This window comes from Pteropus alecto, unplaced genomic scaffold (assembly GCF_000325575.1).
Source record: "Pteropus alecto unplaced genomic scaffold, ASM32557v1 scaffold20, whole genome shotgun sequence".
NCBI classification, from domain to species: Eukaryota; Metazoa; Chordata; class Mammalia; order Chiroptera; family Pteropodidae; genus Pteropus; species Pteropus alecto.
The window spans coordinates 14,440,828-14,463,366 of record NW_006436298.1 but is presented as its reverse complement, the minus strand read 5'-3'; the positions used below and the strand labels follow the sequence as shown (position 1 = coordinate 14,463,366).

The following is a 22,539-nucleotide window of genomic DNA, read 5'->3' as shown; positions in this document are numbered from 1 at the left end:
AAAGAAAATGAGAAGAATTAAGAAAAATAAGAATGATAAAGCCAGGAAGAAGTTCTGAATAAGTTATTTTTTTGTGCTTAGTAGTCAGAAGAAATACATTAGACTACTTTTAAGCATTTTCCACTCATCTTATTTTTTTGGGATATGTAGTTTGCATTATTTAGAAAGATGTCTTCTTGGTTATAGTATATTGAAATACTTTATTATTAGAGTAAACGATTACTGTTCATCTGTACTTGAGGAAAATGTTACATTGTAGATAATTTACAATAAGCTTGGGGGAGAAGATACAAACTCATGACTAAGTTTAAAAATAATTTTTCTCATTATAGAAAATTTGCAAAATATAGAACAATATAGAGAAGGAAGAAGCTCCATTATTTATTGTAATCACCCCATATATATATGTGGATATATATTCATATATATATATATATACACACATATATATGTGTATGCATATATATGTGTGTGTGTGTGTGTGTGTGTGTGTGTGTGTGTGTGTGTATGTATGTATGTATTTAAAGAGCAGTTTTAGGTTCATAGCAAAATTGAGTGGAAGGTACAGAGTTCCCAGATACCCCCTACCCCCACACATACATAGACCCCTCCATTATCCACATTCCCCACCAGAGTGGTACAGTTATTACAATTGATGAACCTACATTGATACATTATCACCCAAAGTCCATTGTTTACATTAGGGTTCACTGTTGTACATTCTATGAGTTTAGGTAGATATATGACACGTATTCACATTGTAATATCAGAGTAATTTTATTGCTCTAAAAATCCTCTGTGCTCCACCTATTCATCCCTCCTAACTCCCCACTGCTGCCCTACTCCTGGGAACCACTGATCCTTTACTGTATGTCTTGCCTTTTCCAGTATGTCGTATAGTTAGAATCATTCAGTCTTGTCAGATTAGCTTCTCTTAATAATATGCATTTAAGGTTGCTCCATGTCTTTTCATGGGTTGATAGCTCTTTGGTTTTAATGCTGAATAATATTCCATTATCTGAATATACCAGTTTATCCATTTACCTGCTGAAGGACCTCTTGGTTGCTTCTAAGTTTTGGCCATTATGGATAAAACTATTATAAACATCCATGTGCAGGGTTTTGTGTGGACATAGTCTTCAGTTACTTTGGGTAAATACCAACAAGCATGATTTCTGGATTTTATGGTAAGAGTATGTTTAGCTTTGTAAAACACTGCCAAACTGTCTTCCAAAGTGGCTGTACCCTTTTGCATTCTCACTAGCAATGAGAGTTTCTGTTGCTCACATCCTCACCAGCATTTGGTGTTGCCAGTGTTCATTGTAATTATTTAACATTGTATTCTATGTACTTCCATTATTTTATGCTTTTTGTGTACACACATATGCAAATGGTGTACTATAATGAATTCCATAGACTTGGACTTATAAGTTATTTCCTTTTTTTTTTTTTTTTTGCTATTAGAAAAACTGTCATGAAAATCCTTATATAAATCTCTTTGTATATTTTACCTTTTATTTTTCTTTTTTAAAATTTATATTTATATATATATATTTTTAAAGTTTCAAAATTCTTATTTAAGATCACTTTTTATTTAGCTAAAATTACTCCTGTTACTCCTTTGGGAAATAATTTGCAATTATAATTTTCTTTTCTACCTTTAAATTTCCTGTACAAATGTTGAGAATCTTGAATAAATATAACAAAGGTTAACAAGACTTTCATTAAAGATACTATTTTCAAATGGACATGCCAAGATTCTCCTGTAAAAAGATTTAATGTCATTTGACTTATTAGTTTATTAAACCCTTATGCTTTATTTGCCTGTTTTCTGGTGGAAGTGCTCTTATGCAATTAAGTGAAGGAAAGGATATTTAAGTAATGAACTAGTTAAAAATAACTGAAATTGAATAATAAGATATGTGATATTAATTGTTTATGAACTAGAACGTAAATTTAACATGGTTAATTCCAAAAGTAAATATGACACTTTACCATTATGCTTAGTTTTCCTCCTTTTTTTAAAAAAAGGAAAATTTGCTTTAGTTGAAGATAATTAGGCTGGATAAAATCTCATATCTTAATCATTTTTAAGTGACTTAAGAATATTTAATCAGAGTTATTGTGCTTTTGCTATTCATATGTGAATGCAGGAAGAAATAGTAATTCTGTTATAAAACTGATAGAAAATTTGTTGGAAAAATAGTTTTCAACGTCTGTGTAACTTCTGTCTTTAGTCTGAATCTGTAGGGTAGCGGAGAATTGATGCATTGTGTTTTTTGATTTGCATTTAACTCTTAGGAAATTTCTATCAATGGTAATTATATCTTAGTTAAATCTTGATACCCACTGTGTCTTCCCAGCCCTATGTGAGCCCTTTGCCTGACCTGGTGGAGTTTCACCCTATGCACGTACAAAGGGACTCCTATGCAGATAGTTGGAGCTTTTTTTCTGTGTAGCTTCCTCCACCCACAAATTCAAGCTGCCTTAACCTTCCCCGGATTTGGTCTCTTGATCTCCTTAACTCCAGAGACCATTGTCTTGTAATTACGTTTCTCCCTCACCACGCAGTGTTCCAGAATGTGCCTTGAGGCAGAAAACTAGGATGATGATAGGACTCAATATAGTTTGTTTCCCCTTTCTCAGGTAGTACAGGCCCGCACTGCCTGTTGCCCAGTGTCTGAAACAGTTGTTACATATATTATATTCAGTTTTCTTGTTGTTTATAGCCAGATGGCAAGTTCAGCCCCACTTATGCCTCCACCTCTGGCATAGCTTAAGTGAAAGTCTGTTGTTTGCTGTTAATGTTGATGTTAAAACAATACTTCTTAAGTATTAAGAAGCTACTACTGTTCTGGGTGGATGGATATGAAGGAAAATCTACTCTCTGTAAGGTTAATACAAACAGAAAGTAAAGACTAAGACTTTAACTGTGTATATCATGATTCCATAGGCAAATGGAGTCTGAGTATGAAGTATAGTCTTTGAGGTGGATTGAAGTGGAGTAAGTGCTATAGTCCAGTGTACTCAGTACTATATTTCCAGTGTATACAGCTTAGCTAGAAGATTGGATGGAAAATTTTACTAAATTCTATGAATAACTATATTTCTACAAACTGTTGATTAGTTTTTTTTATTAATTCTCATTTTTTTTATATCTTAGTCCTTTTTATCTCCCCAAAATTGATAGTAGTCATTTTAATTGTGAACTTGTCTGTCGGTATAAGGCAAATACTTCTATTTCTAAGCATATCAAATCATTTAATTCGATTTCATACTGATAACATTATTCATCTATAATATTTAGGACACCAGTGAAACATTAGCAAAAATAGTATTGTTTCATGACCAGTTATTCATCTAACTGTTAAAAGAAATTTCATTCCTAGCCCTGTCTATCTTAACTGATGCAATTATCCCTGCCCTAGAATATTTAATGTCCAGTTTAGTATCTTCAATATTGTGTGTATATCAGGTATCTATTTCTCTAAAACTAATATTGAGAATATACTAAAATTAAATGTTTTCAGTGTGTTTAGAACACAGGCTGGGTATTAGTATTATTATGCTGTTGCAGAGACACATTTTTGACACTCTGTATCTGGTTTTTAGCTTTACTTTTCATGAAGAACTTTAAAGACAGTGTCAGAAACAGATTTCTAATTTTTTTACACCTCCTTAGCACCAGGTTGTAAGCTCTGTTGAAAATTTGATCAGGCTGATCTAGTTTCACTGCTAATAACTACTTACAGTTTTATAAGCAGCCTCTCAGTGGCTGCCAAAAGCTCCTTGCTACTTGTTAGCTAGCTGTGATCCAGCTAACTATTGGCGTTTTATCACCAAGGAGTTACATTTGGACACTGAGGAGTCAACACTGAAATTACATAGTGGCTCAGGAATAAGAGAGATCTCTTTCCTAGAGCCAACATGACTCTTAAAGACCATTAGGAGAACTTAATCTGTTCTAAATTCTCTATATCTGAGGTTTCTCTGGTCACTGACATTAGGATTTAAGGACAGAAAGTGGGGAGTGGATTTTGGATGCAGGATTTTAGGTACGTACTACTCACCAGTAGTAAATGGAAACGGCTAGACAGACCATTCTTTCTAAAAGTCTCCTAGCCCTCTACCATCTTTTTATGGTTCATTCCCTAATCTTGAGTTAAAGAGAGAAAGAGAGGTTAGTGTCTTTTGAGGATTTGTGTTGTTTAAGATAACAGCTAAAACAACAAAAATCTATCACCCACAACTGAATGGACTAATGTATTTTTTAAAAATTGCCCTCTTTATGTAGGGATTAGGAGTCATTGTGAAGAAACTGTTTTGGCAATGTCTATGTTAAACAGTATAATTTTAGATTGAAAGTCCGAATCTTAAGGATAGTGAGAGGATACTAATGGCCATCTAAAATAAGGGATATCTTACACTTGTCCTTTGAATGCTTAGATTAGAAGAAACAAAAGGATTCTGTAAGTGCTTTATGCCTGATCTAAGAGAGTCATTCATTCATTAAAAAATATCTATTGGGTACTTAGTATTTCAGGTGCTGGAGATATAAACAAGAGTGATAAAGTGGATTATAATAGTTTAATTTCAAGAGAAATTAGGAACAGCTGTTTTTTATTATCTTACCCTGTCTTCCCTCCACTTTTGCACATATAGTGAATTAACAAAAAAGAATTTTAAAATTGCAAATGGGAGTCTATTAATTGGAAGGCTTTATGTTTATTTGAATATTTTTTTCTTTTTCCTTGATAAATATAAGAAGATGACAAAATGTTAACAAAATCAGTTTTCATCACTGAAGTTTAGGATGGATGTATGTTTTCCCATATTGAATAGCTACTTTCTCTTGCTTTTCAATTTCAATACTACGTCTTTTTGTAATATTAAAAAGATAGCTTACCTCATAGATACAGAGAACAGACTGGTGGTTGCCAGAGGTGGATGGAGGGGTGTAGGGGAAACAGGCGAAGGTCCTCAAGGAGTTTGATATAGGTGAAGGGAATCACAAGTTAAAAACTTCCAGTTACAAAATAAATAGGTCACAGGGATGTGATGTACAGCATGGTGACTGTAGTTAACACTGTATTGCATATTGGAAAGTTGCTAAGAAAGTACATCTTAAGCTCTCATTACAAGAATACAAATATTCTGTAACCATATATGGTGATAGATGTTAACTAGATGTATTGTAGTGATCATTTCACAATATATATGAATACTGAATCATGTGGTCCACTTGAAACTAATATAATGTTGTATGTCAATATACCACAATTTAAAAAAGAGATAGCTTGCAAAAGACAGGTTCTTTAATAGGTAATGGACAGATCTAAGTGTGAAAACTAGATCCAGAATCTTACAATCAGGCTGACAGACATGGCCATTTATTGGTAACTGGACTTTTATTATATAGATACATACCTAAGGATGTTTATGCATAGTTCATAACTCTGTCTACCTCACAGGAATATTGTGAGGCATAATTTCATCTTATTCACAAGTGGCACACATTATAGTACATATTACTGAAAAGTTTTAAAAATATTAAATCATATGTTATAACTAGCATGTGTAATGTAAAGGAAACTCGATGAAACTTGTTCACAAGATTAAAAAATCTGTCATATGATATTAACAGTCATATCTGCTGTAAATATTCTGTAGATTCAGATTTTAAAAATTAGGCCATTTTTATTACCTAATTCTTGTGAAATAAGACTTGTTTTATATAAATGTATTATACACACACACATAGATACTGACATGTACATATATATGTATGTAGAAATAGGGTTAGGAATTAGCTGTGAACTATAGGTAGTATTCACCCTTTATTTATGTGTATCTTGGAAAACTTGTATGCAAATTAACAATACTGTCTTAGAAAACATCTGTTTTAATATCTTGCCCATAGTTCCTTATTTGCTACCATTTCTTTCAGAGGAAGGATAGCTAGATTATAGAAAGAATTGAATGAAGTAAGGTCTTTACCCTTTTCCCAGAATGTAAAGTCCCTTAATTTACAAGGATAGTTGAGAATTTACGGTTATTAGCCTCTTAAGTGACAATATCTGTGGTAGATGCCTTATTAATTAAATACTTAATCTATCCTAGTACTGTTAGATGACACCTATTCACAAGCTTGTAAATGTGAATGATAATATTTATGTTTTTGTAATTTTGTCATTTTCACCAGATAATTTTGAAATAACTTTAGTCGGTGGTATGGTTAATGACATTTCTTCACATTTTAAAGTTCAAGAATTAGGCAGAAAGAAATCACTTAAGTGCTTATTGAATGAGGATAGGATATCTAAATTCTGAATTATATTTTTTAAGCATGAAATTAGCATATAAAATATTTTACTAAAAGAGCCAGTTTCCTTTTAATTATTTTGTAATTGTTCATATTCTTTGGTAAAAAATCTTTGTGCATTATTCATTTCTATATTTAGGATAATTTTTTTTAGATTAGATTCCCAGTAATGGAATTATTGGATCAAGATGGGTGAAAATTTTTTTCAAAGTTCTTGATGTATACTAATTGCCAAATTAGTTTTGAAAAGACTTATACCATTTATTGCCATTAGCAGTGTTTGCATATCCATTTCCTTATACATTATGTATTTTTAGGTGAGAATTAAAATCCCATTCTTTCTTTAATGTGTTTCTATAATTCCTAGTGATGTTTAACATTTTCCTTGTTTTTAAAATTAGTTGTGATGTTTGTTTTTATCTCTGCCCATTTATCTATAAGGATTTAGTATTTTTCTTTTCATATTAGTTATTTCTATATTTAAACATCAAAAGTGTCTAATGTCTCTCCCTCACCTCCCCCCCAGGAAAGCAAAACAAAATAAAACAAAACAACAAAACCTGACTAAAATTAAGTCAGATAGTAAACTGGGAAAAAGTGTTTGCAGAAAATATACCAGAGGTTTAATATTGCTGAATATCTTAGATTTTTGCATAGTCTGCATGACAAAGTTTCATCTTCTACTGGAGACACAAAGCTACCATTATGATGATTAATTAGAGGACAGTGCCATAACAAGAGCTGCCCTTAGGCTCCTGCAGGAGGCACAGGATGTTTGCCCCAACTCTAACTAGGCCATACTGGTTCTATTGCTTTATTTAGTTTTTCTGCCCCATTATTACTTTTTGGACTTCATCTGTTACTGATTATCATTATTAATGTTTCTACCAGTTGAATAGATAAAATGTACTTCATCAAAAATAGTTATATTTCTTTAAGGATCCTAAAAAGGAAAAAGAAAATGTTAATATGATAATATATACAGGTTAAAGCATTGTGTATTTAATATTTATCTTTAAATTTTCACCGTTTGGTAGAAATCAGACCTAAATAAAATGTTGTCATCATGTGTTTAATGATCTCGTGTCACTGGGTAAGGGATCATGCTATGATTTATTTACCTGCATGGATGGACAAATTTCATCCCCTACTCCCCGAGAAACCACTTGTGTTAAAACAGTATCTTTTATTGCAGGGTTCCCCCCGCCACCACCACCACTGCCCCAGAACCTTCTGGAGATCTTATTCTGGCCCTAATGCCTCTATTGTGGGGAGCAAATGGGAAATATACAATGTCTGTAACAGAAGGTAGAGCAAATACTTTTGTTATTGCTGTAGCTCCTCTTGGTTTCTCAGGAGTGGGAAGGAGGATATGAACGGAATGGCAAATGCAGGAGAGATTGTGGCATTAGACTCTATACATGACATGGTAACATATTACTGGCTGTGAGAGAATGAGCTGAAATTATGAGTTGTTACTATTTATTGTACTCTTAAGACTTTCAACATCACTCAGGGAAAGTAGCATTCTTCCCATTTTACAAATGAGGAAACTTGAGACTCAGAAATAGTGTTTCATTCAAGGTGAGCACAGGTACTGTAAAGAGATGGAGGAGGTATATTTAACTTTGGATGTGGTCGATTTAGGAGAGAAATATCTTGTTAGAAACTTCAAACAGTAATTTGGAGAAGCAAGTTTGAAGCTTGGTAGAGAGGATAGGGCTAAAGAGATAGGTTCAGAGAATCTTACATACACAGGTCATTGTTAAAATATTGGAGATTTGTTGGTGATGTGTTACGGAGGCATCATGGCAGTAGAGTTAATTAACTGTTCACCCATGCAGTGCTACCACTCTTTCTAGAGCACAGATCCTGATTGCCTGGGAAGCATTAATTTTGTTTAAGGAAGGTTACAGAATGTGGATCTATAAGGTGGCATCATAGCTAGATTTTTCTTATCTGTATCCCACTTTATCACGCTGTGGGGAATGATGTGCTATTACAGATTCTAAGGGTAGGAGGACAGGCATACCCTTTGGAAGATGCTTCCAAATCTCTGGTTATGTAGTTTGAAATCCTTTCCTCCAAATGATTCTGTGTCCCTTCCAATACATTTTTTTTTAGAATCATTGTCTTAGACCCACAGAAAGAATGGAGATTGTTGCTTTTAATTCTACTATTAAAGAGATACCCTTTTTGTTACCTAATTAATTGGGGAAAACATAGAAGAAATATATGAGCCCCTTTAATAGTTGTAAAGAAGAGATTACAAGGAAGTGATTTGCTTAACTTTAAGGAATGATGTTTATTGCAAGAACATAGCAACAGTTGTGTTCTGGCCTTTACTGCACTGGAGTCTGTTTTCTTCCTGGCAGGCCCTCCACAGTGCCTCCGCTATACTCTGCCTCTCACTTCCAACTTCCCCGCGCTTGGTGGGACATCCTTATTGTTCAGCCTTTGAGTTAGGCCTGGAATTCTTATCTAGCCTGCACCACTGATTTGGCTTTAGGCCCAAGATTTTACAAGCTACAGGGAAGTACCTGAGGCTGTGTTTCTTCTGTGGTAGGCAGTAGGGCGACACTGCCACTGGCAGGCGGTTTTGAAGCTTCACAGTCTCTCCAGGAAAAATAGACAAATATTCTGCTTTTTCAAGATGAAATTTGCCATCATGGTCAGTGAATCATGCGAAAGGATTGGGAGTGGTTAGCGGAGGGACAGGGTGTGTGGGATATGTGTATTTGAAGAATGCGTGATTAGAATCACCAGTAGGATTTATTTTTTTGTTCGAAACTATAGGAGTATTCCAATTCCTGTATCCCATATGTTGTAGTATGGGGATGAGCCACACTTCCACAGGGACATCCTGCTACCAAAAGGAGCATTTCATATTCCTCACATGCATTAATTAGGGTAGGAAAAGAGTTGAGAAGCACAAACCTAGGTAGTGCCATTCAACTTGAGGTTAGGAGATATTTCTAAATTACATACATAGACTCACTGTCAATAGCATGCTTTTCATCTATGAGAAACTTAAACAAATGTCTTCTCTCCCATGCTGTTTAATATAATTCTCAGAATAATTCTCATTTTAAGTGTTTGGCACTTTACGAATGGGGAAAGAATCAAATGGACAGAGTAACTAGATTTTTGCAGACTTTCTCTTTTCATGATAAATGCATATGTTTTCATGAAAACAAAGAAAATATTCATTTTTGCAAATACCATCAATCTTTAACAATCAAAAATTCACTTGGCAAGAGAAGCTGTGTAGCTATACAGAATTGTGGTTATTGTTACATTGTTTTGTTTACTGTAAACCTGGCTCAATATTGGTAAATATAGTGTAGCAGAAACTGAACTGTTGTGAGCTATCTGGGCATTGGTCCAAGATATCATTAAAAATACTGCCTCAGACTAATTTGGGTTTATGAATACTATTTGTTAACAGCTCAACTGAAATTGAGCCACATGGTGTAGGCTTAAAAATTCTGAATCCATAAGATAATGAGAGTAGTATAAGTATATACTGGGTACTTAATATTCTGTATATGACTGATAAATTTGTTATTTTGTGTCGACCTTTAAACTGTAAGCACCCAAATGCTTGATATGATCTGATGTCTTTATAGCTTGCTTAATATTGTGATTTGCTGTTAATTTGAATGCCTTATACAGTAAAATATTGTTAGTTTAACAATCAAACCTAAAGAATAAGGAGAGATATTAAAATGGACATTCAACACCTGTTTTAACATATGGATATGCAAACAGCTAAAGTTTACATTAACATTCACCAGAGAGATTGAAGGACATAAAGTTGTTGGAAAGGTCCAATAACTTATTTTACTAATAATGAAAGGTAATAATTGTACCTTAAAATAGGTTAAAAGGATTATTGTTTGGTTATAAATTATTAATTATATTATGTATAACAAAGGAAATGAGGTTACGGTGAGATGATCCAAGACAAAATCTGTATTTAGATGTTTCTTACCAAGAAAATAAGTATTTGTCTTTTTCTTTGTGTGCTATTTTAATTAGTTTAAATTATTTCTCTCTCTCTCTCTCTCTATAGATAGATATATATAGTAGTAGTATGGGGATGCGCCATATATATGTTCTTTGTGTGCTATTTTAATTAGTTTAAATTATTTTTCTCTCTCTCTCTCTATAGATAGATATATATAGGTAGTAGTATGGGGATGCGCCATATATATGCACACACACACACACACACACTCACACTCACATTTGAAAGGATATGGGAAGAGTTGATATTCTGTCACTGTTAAGTGAATAAAATATTTTTGTAATGTAAAGGTATGTATATTATTTAAAGAATTAGCTTTAAATATTCCTCTTCTCAATAAATATTTTATTCATTTTCCAGGTTAGCACTCTACGTATATGAATATCTGCTCCATGTAGGAGCTCAGAAATCGGCCCAAACATTTTTATCAGAGGTATGTTTTAAGTATTTTCTGCGTTGTATTTTGATATCTTATATATAAGCAAATGAAAAATATACTGTAACAATTATTTAAAAGAAATCGAATTTTTTGTATATTATATAGCAAATGCTCAGTTATCAGTATCCATAATATAGTCTTTTTGTAAATTATTTGTAAGCATTTTTAGTATTCCAGAATGCTACTTCTGTGCCAATAACCTCCTATTGAACTTTCCAGCCGTTTTTCCTCCTTAGAAGTGGAAGCTAATATTAGCTTTGACAACAGTATTCAAGAAAGCAAATTTGCTTTAAAAAAAGACAAATACTACCATGTCTCTAGTTTCAGCAATATCCTATTTTGGCATTATTCACAGTTTTGGAAAATATGCTTTTTATTTAGTAATAGTGACGATTTCAGTTAGAAAACATTTTAATAATCTTACTTTAAGTTCTTGTTTGTCTTCCTGTTTTTCTCCTTCACGTATATTTAAACTTTAAATTTGAACTTTCTCACAATGGTACTTTTTCTTCTCCAATTTAAATAATGAGGTTGAGTAAGATTTTATTTAGTTCTGTTACATGCCAGGCATTTAATGTGCCAGGGTGTTTTATATGTATTATCTCTGATTCTTATAATAAATTAGCAAGGTAGATGGTATTATTCCTGTTATACTGATGAGAACAACAGGACTCACAGAGGTTATATAACTGGCTCATGGTCACAGAGCTTAGTGAATTATGGAATTAGAATTCAAACTTAGGTCTATGTTAATTTCAAACCCCCTACTTTTCTCTCTATATCTCTGCTATCTGTGACAAAAGCCACTAGCCACGTGACTATTTGACTATTTGAGCCTTGAAATATGACTAATCCAAATCAGAGGTGCTGTAAGTATGAAGTACACACTGGATTTTGAAGATGTAGTGTGAACAAAATAATATAAACTATCAATAATCTAAAATTTTTGATCATCCTTTGAAATGATAATATTTTGGATATATTGGGTAAAATAAAAATTTATTGCTAAAATTAATTTTACCCTTTTTTCTTTCTTAATGTGGCTACTAGAAAATTTTAAATTGTATATGCAGCTCTCATTTGTGGCTCATGTTTATGTTTCTATGAGACAGTGCTGCTCAAAATCATGTTGTCTGGAATGATCTCACTAGTTTGGCCCATCCCTGATCTGGGACACAATAGGCAACTTCTTGACCAAAGTGCCCTTCTTGAGATTCGCTTGCTCCCCAAACAAACACACAAATAAACAAACACACATAGTCCCCCCCATCTTGTATCAATTAATTAGTATATGCGAACTATTAGGCCCTATTTGCAATTAAAGGTTGAGAGATTTGCTCAAAACACATGCCAGTTGTTTTACCATAGATGTAATGTATTCAGTATAATAAAAATTTCAAACTTAATTCAAATCAAAACAAGTTTAGTGTATTTATATCTCATTAAGTCATTAATTAGAAGACAGTTTGTGACCCTTCTAAGTCACATTCATTGTGATAGTACAGAGGAAGTTATTGAGATCGCAAGGACGCTCTTAATATTTGTATTATTAATCACTGCCAACGTATAGTGTATTTAAAAGAAACTAAAGCCAGCTTTCTAATTTTATTTTAATGCAGTTGAAAACTTGATAAAACGATGAAAGGGTTTACTAAGATCTCTTTCCTTAGATTGAGGACCATTTTAATTGGCTTAATTTGCTGAATCCTCAGAGGTTCCCAAGACTGTATTTTCTTGCCAACATTATGAGATTTCAGATACAGTGATTATTAAACTTTATCAAAAAAGAAAACTGTTGCTAGCTTATATAAGGAAGTTCAGATAGTTGGACTCAAGTGAGTCATGTGGATTTAGCAGATAACTATGTACTGTACTAATATGACTTGAGCTCAATGGAAATGGATATACAAAATTTCTAGGGCTATTTGGTAGAAATGAAATTAATTTCAGAAGAGATTTACAAATATTTACCATGATTTATTTTCTACATTCGCATTTGGGATTCAAAACAGGATTTCTCTGAATTATCAGTCTGGTTCAATTTTGTGAAAGGAATTTCTTAAGCTGAGAACAAACTATTGTTACCAAGAAGAAACAGCTTTTCTGGGCTCTGGAGATGAGTGTATGTGATTCCCAGAACTATTCTTCACTTTGTAACTTGTCAAACTCTGAGTGGCGCTGTGAAAATACATGCTCGTTACCTAACAAATGTAAGGTTGACTATAGGGAATGACTTGGTGTCCTTAACAAATAAAATTAAGAACTAGAGTATTGCAGAGATCTCGATTTTTTTTCCCATCTTAAAATTTTTACATTGTTTATATAATATTACTAGCCCCTATTTGCTATAAATTAGTCAATAGATTAGCCAGAAATAAATAGAAGCTTAAAAACATCTAACAGATTGCTTCTTTGGATTTTATTAGGAATGCTAAATTATTGAGCACAATAGATGCCAAAATTCTGTTCTCTCTATTTATAGTTCATCTATATGAAGAGAGAAAATAATAATTTTCTAACTGGTTTCTTGAACTTTAATTTGGAGGCAATATAATGTAGTGGAAAATAGCAGAGGCTTTGGGGCCAGACTTCTGGATTTGGGTTATGTTGTACATCTTATTTACTTACTCAGTTTTCTTAATTCTGAAAAAATGATAATCATAACACTTTAAAGTTCTTCTAAGGTTTAAATGAGTTCATAGATACAAAGTGCTTAGAGGGACCTGGCATGTAGCAAGTGTTCAAAGTTAATTTTAACATTCTTAGCCAATTCTTTTCTATCTTATGCAGTTTTTTTCTTTAGAGTTACAGGTATAAATACATATCCTAATTTTATGTGTGTGCTCCAAGGGCCTGTCATTTGGATGGCCACATTCTTCCTACCCTTTGGGATTAGTTTTTCTATCAAAATGGCTCTAGCTCCAATCCCTACGGTTATAGGTTGTCTCAAGTCTTCTATGATATTTCCGGGCCTTCCTATGGGGAGAGGGGCTTGGGGTTCTTTTGCTGTAATTTCTTGCTCCTGCTAAGTATTACAGCCCCACTGCTTCTCCTGATTCTTTTCCTTTGCCTGAAGTTTTCTGTTTTGTTTATAGCCCCACGGCTCCACTAACTCATGTCTCTTGTGTATAAAAGGTTCTTACTGAAGGTTGGGAGAAAACTAAAGAATATAAGTGTTGCACAGTACAGACAACAACATTAACTCGAATGTTAGACACAACTGTCCTTAAGTTCTTTGGTCTCCCTGCCACAGGGAATTTCTCACTAGGTGTTTGCCTGGGGGCTCTGTTTGCCTTTCATCTTGTTGGTTCCTCACAACCTCTCCCATTATCTCCCTTCCTGAAACCTCTCAGATACCAACCCCCACCTCGCCCCTGCCAAAAAAAGTACTTCTTTCTGAGAGACAGTCAGCAACTTCCTAAATTCTTATCATTTTATTATGTAGAATATTAAGTATTTGTTCTCTAGTTTCTAACCATTCCTAGGGGGCCTCTGCCTTTCTGGGCCAAAAAATAAAAACAAAAATAGAAAGGATTCATCAACGAGCTTTTCTAATAAAAGATATTCCTCTTTAAGAGGACGTCTACCTTCCTTCTAAAGTAAAGAAGCACTATTAAATAATAAAACTTTCTGTGGTTATGGAAATTATCTCTAATCTGTTCTATCTAATAAGTTCTCCTCTAGTCACATGTGACTCTTGAACACTTGAAAAGTGGCTATTGCAGTTAAGGAACATTACATTGAATTTAAAGAGCCACATGTGTTTAGAGAGTACCATGTTGAACAGCACAAGTTTTGGGTTATTCTCTTCAAAGTGCAGTCAGATTTTTCTTCCAGTTATACATCTATTTGCTTTAATTTTTTGAATTGAAGTGTAAAAAATTTTTACTATTTTTTTTTTTTAATATTTAGTTTAGTGTATAGATGCACTCACACTTCTATACATGGAAGATTTTTAAAAATTGTGGGAATAGTAGGTTATATCCAGACTAGAAGTCTGAGGAATTTTGCCTAAGAACAAACATATACATAGGTATGCAAGTTCTTTTTTTAACAAAAGGAACTAGCTTTATCCTTTTATGATATTATTATTATTTTTTCAATTCTCAAAAAGTAAGAAAGGATTTCAGAATACTCTGAAAAGTTTGAAGTTATAAGCTTCAAACCTACTACTGTGCTGTTGGAGATGCTATTAAAGGGGGTCTGAATCATCCAAAGAGGTCCCACATTAACAAGGCTAGCACCTCCAGAAAGGTGCTGCTGACATCCAGAATTGTCCCACTCTTGCTATTGCTGCTATTGCTGCAGCAGCCAGCAACTGCTTCACTTTTGGAGCTAGGGCCAGGAAGCTTCTCTTCTTCCTCTTGCCTTTTGGTCTCCTGCTAGTGTCTCCTGATGGTAGGACTTAACAGGAAACCAGCTGGCAAGAAGCCCAGGAATGTAATTTTCAGAATCCCAGCACCAAGTGTAGAATGGAGTATAGAAGGATGGGTGTGGGGCTGAGAGATAATGACCAGCATACCTTGCCGGAAGCAAATAATGATGAAAAGTTAAGCAGATGTGTGTGTATATGTTCATGTGTGCACGTGCGTATGTTTATCACTTTTTTCTTTGTTTACACTAATGTTAGTTTATTATACACATTGTTCTGTGCTTTGATTTTTTGTTTTGCTTGTTTAATTTCAACCCTTTTATATTAGTTTATGAAACTTTATAATTGCCTGTTTATGGTTATAGGGTATTTTATTCTATGAAATGTACCATAATATATTTCACCCAGCCCCCTACTTATGAACATTTCCAGTCTTTTGCAATTACAAGCAACGCTTCAATGTAAGTTGTTTTATACACACACACACACACATACACACACACATTTTAGACACATGACTGATTCCTAGAGAAATTACTATATCAGATAGTATATGTATTTGTAATTCGTAATTATCATTTATAAAGCATATGGCATATCTTACCCCTTATGGTATACCTATTGTTCATGATTCAATGTTTGGTTCTGCATTTATATAGAAATGCTGAAAACACTAGAACATATGATAGAGACACAGCATAATTACAAATAAGACTCTCAGATGCAAAAAAGCAGTGGGAATGGGCCTTGAGACTTACATGAAAGTTACAGGAGAATACAGCTTTTAGTGGGCAAATGGGGAAAGGAAGGTGGATGATTAAACAGCAAAAAGCCCCAGGACACATTGGGGCTGGAATGTGAGACAAATTGTTTTCATAGATGCCACTAAAACACCTTAACAAGCCTAAAGCCCATGAAACTCAGAACAAGAGAAATTGCTTCTTCATAAGTAGCAGAATTGTTTCTAAAATGACTGTTGACATTTAGAGACATTTTCTGGCCATTCCTCAACCCTATCTATCATTAATGTATATTAGCTAAAAAAATTAAACTACGTAGATGAATATGATTTTAAAAAGAAATTTCTCCGTTACCCTTTTCTAGAGATCATAGTTATAAGTTCATTGTGATTTCATCAACATGAATATGCCCAAATGCATGCATATAGATGCACACTTTTTTAAAAAATAGAAAAGTTTTTATATTCACGTATACTGTTCTCCAGCCTTCCAAATCTCCAACTTGAAAAAATAATATAGCATGGCCCTTTTTCTATGTAGATATATCTTATTCTTTTTAATGATTACACACTGTTCTATAGTATATGCCAAATTCATTCTACATTCACTGTCTGTGAATATTCTTCAGATTGTTTCTAACAGTGCTCAATGAATATGCCTTAGTTTTCTGTAGATCAGGGTTCCGTTTTCCTGATCATTTCATACTTTCTCTAAACAAGTAACGTCTAGAGTAGTAATTAGTTTGGAGATAAAAAATGCTCTTTACTATGGAAACATACTGCTGTGTCGAATCTCCTCTTCTTTGGAAACACTTAAAGGATTTAATTGTTTGTTCGTTAACTATAAAAGGATGACTTTATGTTAACTTGAGAACAATGGACCAAAGTTTCAGCTACTGCTGCCACAGACTTGCAATTTAAAATGAAAAAGATGAGCTTCACTCGCTATATAGTAAAGAATATTATGACAATGAAAAAGATGATGTTATGTGAAGTGTTTTGAGTTTCTCTGAGGAGTAATAAATAATACTACTGTTTAAAACACAAATGTGTTACCTTCAGACTTTCTCTGATAAAAGACCATATCAAATATAAGTCATGTAGGTATTTACCTAGAGTATTTTATCTCCTGAAGCACCGATGACTGGTTGTGGACATTGCGTAAGTGCAGGAAGGAGATGTGGTGTAGTGGGACTCATATTAGACTGTGAGTCTAATCCTACCTCCGGCACATCTGGTATTGAGACCTAGTCATGCCACTTTAACTCTTCCATAAGTCATCTCACATTCTCCTTATAACTGAGAATAGTACTGCCTGCTTTGACAGCCTTTTCAAGAAGACATCAATTAGTGAAAAAAATGATACAAGAAAAAATTGAAAAATGAGACAGGTTTTTGATTAAATTATAACTTTAGTAGGACATAAGAGTTTTTATTCCTCCTAAGACTCATTAAGTAGTATTTCTTATTTTTTCATGAACTAAGAAAATACAATATCAGTCAACAGAAATTATCAGGTAAAAGGTAGCATAGATATAAAAATCATCTGTGTTGCTGCATAGGAGAGTGAAAGTTAGGATCTTACGTATATGGAACATGTTCTAGTTTGTTGTTCATATTTAGTCTGTAAATTCAAGTTCATGAATTCCTAGAACTTCTCCTTTTAGCTCTTTTGAAAAATGGCTATCACATATATAATTTTCTGATCTTTAAAGAATTTCTCTTTGTTTTTTTGAGAGCAAATTACTTGTCTGCTTCTAGGTTCCCACTGGTTTACATTTTGCATTCTTAAGAATTCTAAAAAAATACAGCTAGTTTCAGTGATTTTAATTGCAGTTAAGTTTTTCCATCTCTTCCTTAAAGAGTTTTGTTTTTATTTTCCTTTAAATTTAGGGCCATTTTCTGACTTTTTATTATAAAACTTAAAAAAAATCCTTTCGAGATAAAAAGTCCTAACTTCTTCCATAGTAGTGAAAGGAGTCCTTCAATTATTTTGAAATCTATAATTATAGTTACTTACTTCCTAGTAGTGTTAACGGCCTATGGGCATATTTTGTTGATTGGGTATTAAATCATTTTTAATTATTTAAACTAAAAACTAAAGCATATACTTATACATATAGATTATTTGTTTTCGAATCTGTTTCACCATAGTTAAAATTATAACTCACTTCTTATTGTTTTCTGCTTTCCTTATCCTACTTCACTGCTTTGTTTTCCTGCATAGCATTTATCACCTCCTACTTTGAATACAAATACAATCTCTTTGTTTTTTGTTTGTTTGTTTATGGTCCATCTTCCCCAGTAAAGTGTAATCTCTGAAGGCAAAGATTTTTATCTTTCATGTTTACTGCTACCCAGTGCTTTAAAAAGCCCCACTGTATAAATACCCACCCAGCTTTCCAATTTCTAAATTTAATTTGTAAATAGTATTTAGTCAAGACTTTTAATTTTGAAGAGATAGTGACCTCATGTTAGGTTTTTAGTACAGTGAACTCCAACTCATCTGAAATGTAAACAATTGGAAAGTTAATATTACCATCTTTTTTAAACTCTTATTTTATGGAAGACATATACTTTCTTACTCTCACCCCCTCAAATCAGGAACTTTTTCAAAAAGTCAATCTTTAAGACATAGTTTAGGGTCTGTAAATCTTAAACCCAATCTCTTGCAAATTTCTGGGTTAGTGATGATAACTAATTTTAATATTGTTAATAATGTTGATTTTGATGTGCCTTAAGATCCTGAAATATCTAAAGATTCTGAAATACCTTTTGAAATTCCGGCATAGTGGGAAGCAAATTCAGTAAAATAATGGTGGCATCTTCTCTCATAAACAGTCAACAAATCACTATGTAAAATGAGTACTTGAAAACGAGTAAAGAATAATATGAAAATGATTAAAATCAAATATAGTACCTTAATATTTTAAATGGAAAAATACTGCTCTGTAATATGTATAGGGAAAAATGTTATTAGGCAAGTATTTAATATCTCTTTTATTCATTTTAGATAAGATGGGAAAAAAACATCACATTGGGGGAACCACCAGGATTCTTACATTCTTGGTGGTGGTAAGTATCTTTTATTTTATTTTTACTAGATTTTAGTAGGCCCGTACTTATCTGTTTATGATTTCATACTTCTTTTTTATTCTTTTTCATTTCCTACAATTATTTTTTTAAAGGCAGCACTTAACAAAAAAACTTAAAACCAGCATTAGTGTTCTTTAACTTAAAGATATTACTAATGAATCAAGTAGGAATTAGGACTAGTACATGAACTCTCCAACTGTAAGTATGATTCTATATTAGTCAACTTGGGGTGCCATAATAAAATACCAGATGGCTTAAACAACAGTAATTTATTTTCTCACAGTTCTGGAGAATTGTGAGAAAATCCAAGATCAAGCTGCCAGTGTGGTCTGTTTCTGATGAGAACTCTCTTCCTGACTTGTAGATGGTTGCCTTTTTACTGTGCCCTTATATAGCAGAGAGAGGAGTGAGGCTCAGGTGTGCACTAGCTGACTAGCTCTTTGGTATCTCTTTTTAAAAGGGCATTAATTCCATCAAGAGGGCCGTATTCTCATGACTTCTCATCTAAACCTAAGAATTCTGAAGGTGGTAGTGGTGGTGAACTTTTAGTGAAGAATAGTCCAAAAAAGTTTGAAATAATTCTATGTAGATTAAGAGATAAAACTGACTAGAAACACACAAAAAGATTGTCAGTAATGTCGAAGGCCTAGTTGATATCATAACTTACATATTTCATTGTGGCATCTGTATGCCTAGGTATGCGACTTTTCTGCAGCAGCAATTGGTAGTCCAGGTATTTGCATGACAAGCCAACCCCCGCTTTTCATTTCTTTAATTAGAAGCATTTCCTGTTCAGTCTCATATACTCATCTCTCAGCATCTTATATATAAGAAGCAAAAGCTCCCTTCTAGTGCCATGCATGTGGTTTCCTTGGTACGTTATTTAATGCCATCATCTTTTTACATCTCTCTCCTGAAAACATGCCTTACTAGAAGCTCCATGGTGAATGGAACCGCACTTGGTCAGTTGTGGTTATGGGTTTCCCTTGTTTGTCTCACATATGTCTAGCAGGAGCAGGTGCAGTCCTTTGCTTCAGGGTTGTTTCTGTATTTGGAACAACGGTTTATTGCAGTTAAGCCCTATCATTGTGCTGTTTTCCTGGGGTTTGAGATCAATCTCTTGTAATGTATAATATTATAAAAGTCAGTTTTTCATTTTATATAGTATATACCTATGATATCTAGATTTAGACTGCAAATACTTAACTGTTTGTTGAATGTAATTGAGTCTTCTTGCCTGTCGACACCTTTTTATTTTCTATGTTTCCAATTAGGTCTACAAAGTGGCATAAGAAACCATTTTAGAAGTCTGTTTCTATTGGATTAGTGAGCTAACAAAGTGAGGATTTTAAGTTTTCCATTATAGAAGTCTATTTTTTTTCACCTATTTCACTTCTACTCCCTTTCCCATGAATTTAACCTGTTTTTATACTATAGATGGTAATAACTCAGTGAATACTTCAGATTTTTCCTTCTGTCAGACTTTAGATATCTTTGACTCAGCTATCAGAATGTGCAGCTCTTAAACACAATTAATAGTATTATAACCAAGCTATGTACTGGTTATAATAGCAATACAGGAGGAATACTCACATCGGCTTGGGAGAATTACGAAAGCCTGCATAGAGAAAGTGAATCTGAGTTGAGCTGAAAGTTGAGTGAAAGAAGGGTATTTGGAGAAGGAGGAATAGTTAGTATGAAGTCTTGAAAGGGATGATCATGCATTTAAGGAATGACAGATAGCTTGGACCAGTTGAATCGTAGGTGCAGTACTGTGAAGCGATAGAATATAAGGCTAGAGACAAAGGCAGAGGCCATATTATGAAGTCCAGGAGTACATCAAGGGTTTGGACTAAAGCTCAAAGATTTTAAACAGGGTACGTAACATGTTAGATTTGTGCTTTTAGATACTCACTTGGTATCAACCCACAGAGATGGATTGAAGAGAGTTGAGAATAGAAGCATGTTTACATGGCAGTTGTAATTTTCCATTTGAAAGGTGATTAGGTGATGGATCCCAGATAATGAACACTGGGTAGAATAGTTTGGAGGTGAAGGAGTTTTGGAGGTGAATAGTTCTCAGGTGTTACATTTGGATGGTGGGATGAACAATGATGCCATTGACTGAGTGAGGGAATATAAAGAGAGCAACAGGCTTTGGAGAAAAGACCATGATTTAGCTTGCATAGGCTAAATTTTGGGATTCCTATGTGACATTCAGATAGAGATGCCCTATACAAAGTGAGAGATCTAGGTCTGTATCTCTGAGACAGGTCCATATCGCTTGGGAGTTATCAGCATTGACCATACTGTTGGCGAAGAGTGTAAAACATAAGAGCAGGGCCTAGGGTTGGAACTCTGGGGAAAGTCAACATTTAAGTGTGGGTGGATGAAGAGGAGCCTCAAAGGAAAATAATTGGAGGAGAATAATCAGGAGAGAATAATGTATGGGAACCAGGAAAGGCATTTAAAGGAGAGATTAAATTCTAAAGCAAGTGTAAATAAAAAGACCCAAAGATTTTTCTGAATTGGGAAGGTGAACTTTGGTGGTCTTGAGAACAATTTCAGTGGAATCGTGAAAGTGAAATTTAGAAGGCTGTTATAATTCATTTGTACAGCTAGAGGGTTACTGAGAGTAGCTGAAACGTGTGGCAGCATGTGTGGTAGTTTTAGGATTAACAATAGAGCAGGACCTAACATTCGTGTTTTAAAAATAGAATAGATTTGATCATGTATATAGTTTTAGGTGGAAGGGGGGAGCGTTTGGGAGAGGATGAAGATGTATGAAGAGAAATACACATGCACAAAAATGCAATAAAGCACAGGAGAGGGGGGAGGCAAAGGCCCTGGAAAGGAGGAGGGGAACTTCTGCCTTAAGTAAGGGATAGGGTTTGTGATTTCACTTTCTGGAACTGTTTTTCCTTATTTCTGATGTGACTTCCATTATCATAATTTTTTTTTCCTTTCCGTTTGCACGATGCCTGTTGCTGTAGGCTTTCCCAAGCCTCCTGTGTTCATTGCCTTGATGTTGATCAAATCTCCTTTGAAAACTTATTGCTTGTTTGTGCACTTTAATAAAAGTTCTCAACTCTTCCATGACTTTCAGAAATAGAAATGCCAGGAAACTTCTTTCCTCTGAAATTAATGTTCTTTTCAATTTGTATAATTTAAAAATATACACTTTGAAAAACTTTATATTTAAAGTTTTAATGGCAGAAACTATATCTTTTTTTAAATTTAATATTATATATATAAAATACCTTTTGGAAAAACTGTGGGCCAATGTATCTATATCCTGAAATTAAATATATATAACATTACGGAGAAAATAAATCAGTAACTAAGATTATTATGAGAAATCAGTTTCTTTCACCTGGGAGTAGAAGGTCAAATATTGCATGTGAAAATAACAGCATTGAAATTAGTCAACTGGCTCACTAGAATGGTATGATATTTATATTTGGCAGGATGTTTCTTACTCATCTTGTATATGTTGACTGTAATAGGCATTTCGTAGCTAACTATTTATTTGAATTAAGTT

General features: G+C 33.6%; 1 protein-coding gene across 2 annotated transcripts in view; it reads left to right on the top strand.

Moving 5' to 3' along the window:
• SSBP2 (single stranded DNA binding protein 2) overlaps positions 1 to 22,539 on the top strand; it is a 251,578-nt gene that overhangs the window by 59,084 nt on the left and 169,955 nt on the right. For both annotated transcript variants that reach the window (XM_006913192.3, XM_006913191.3), the window contains exons 2-3: positions 10,713 to 10,785; positions 18,916 to 18,977. In XM_006913192.3, coding sequence (XP_006913254.1) covers positions 10,713 to 10,785; positions 18,916 to 18,977 — 135 coding nt within the window. The remainder of the gene's footprint in view (positions 1 to 10,712; positions 10,786 to 18,915; positions 18,978 to 22,539) is intronic.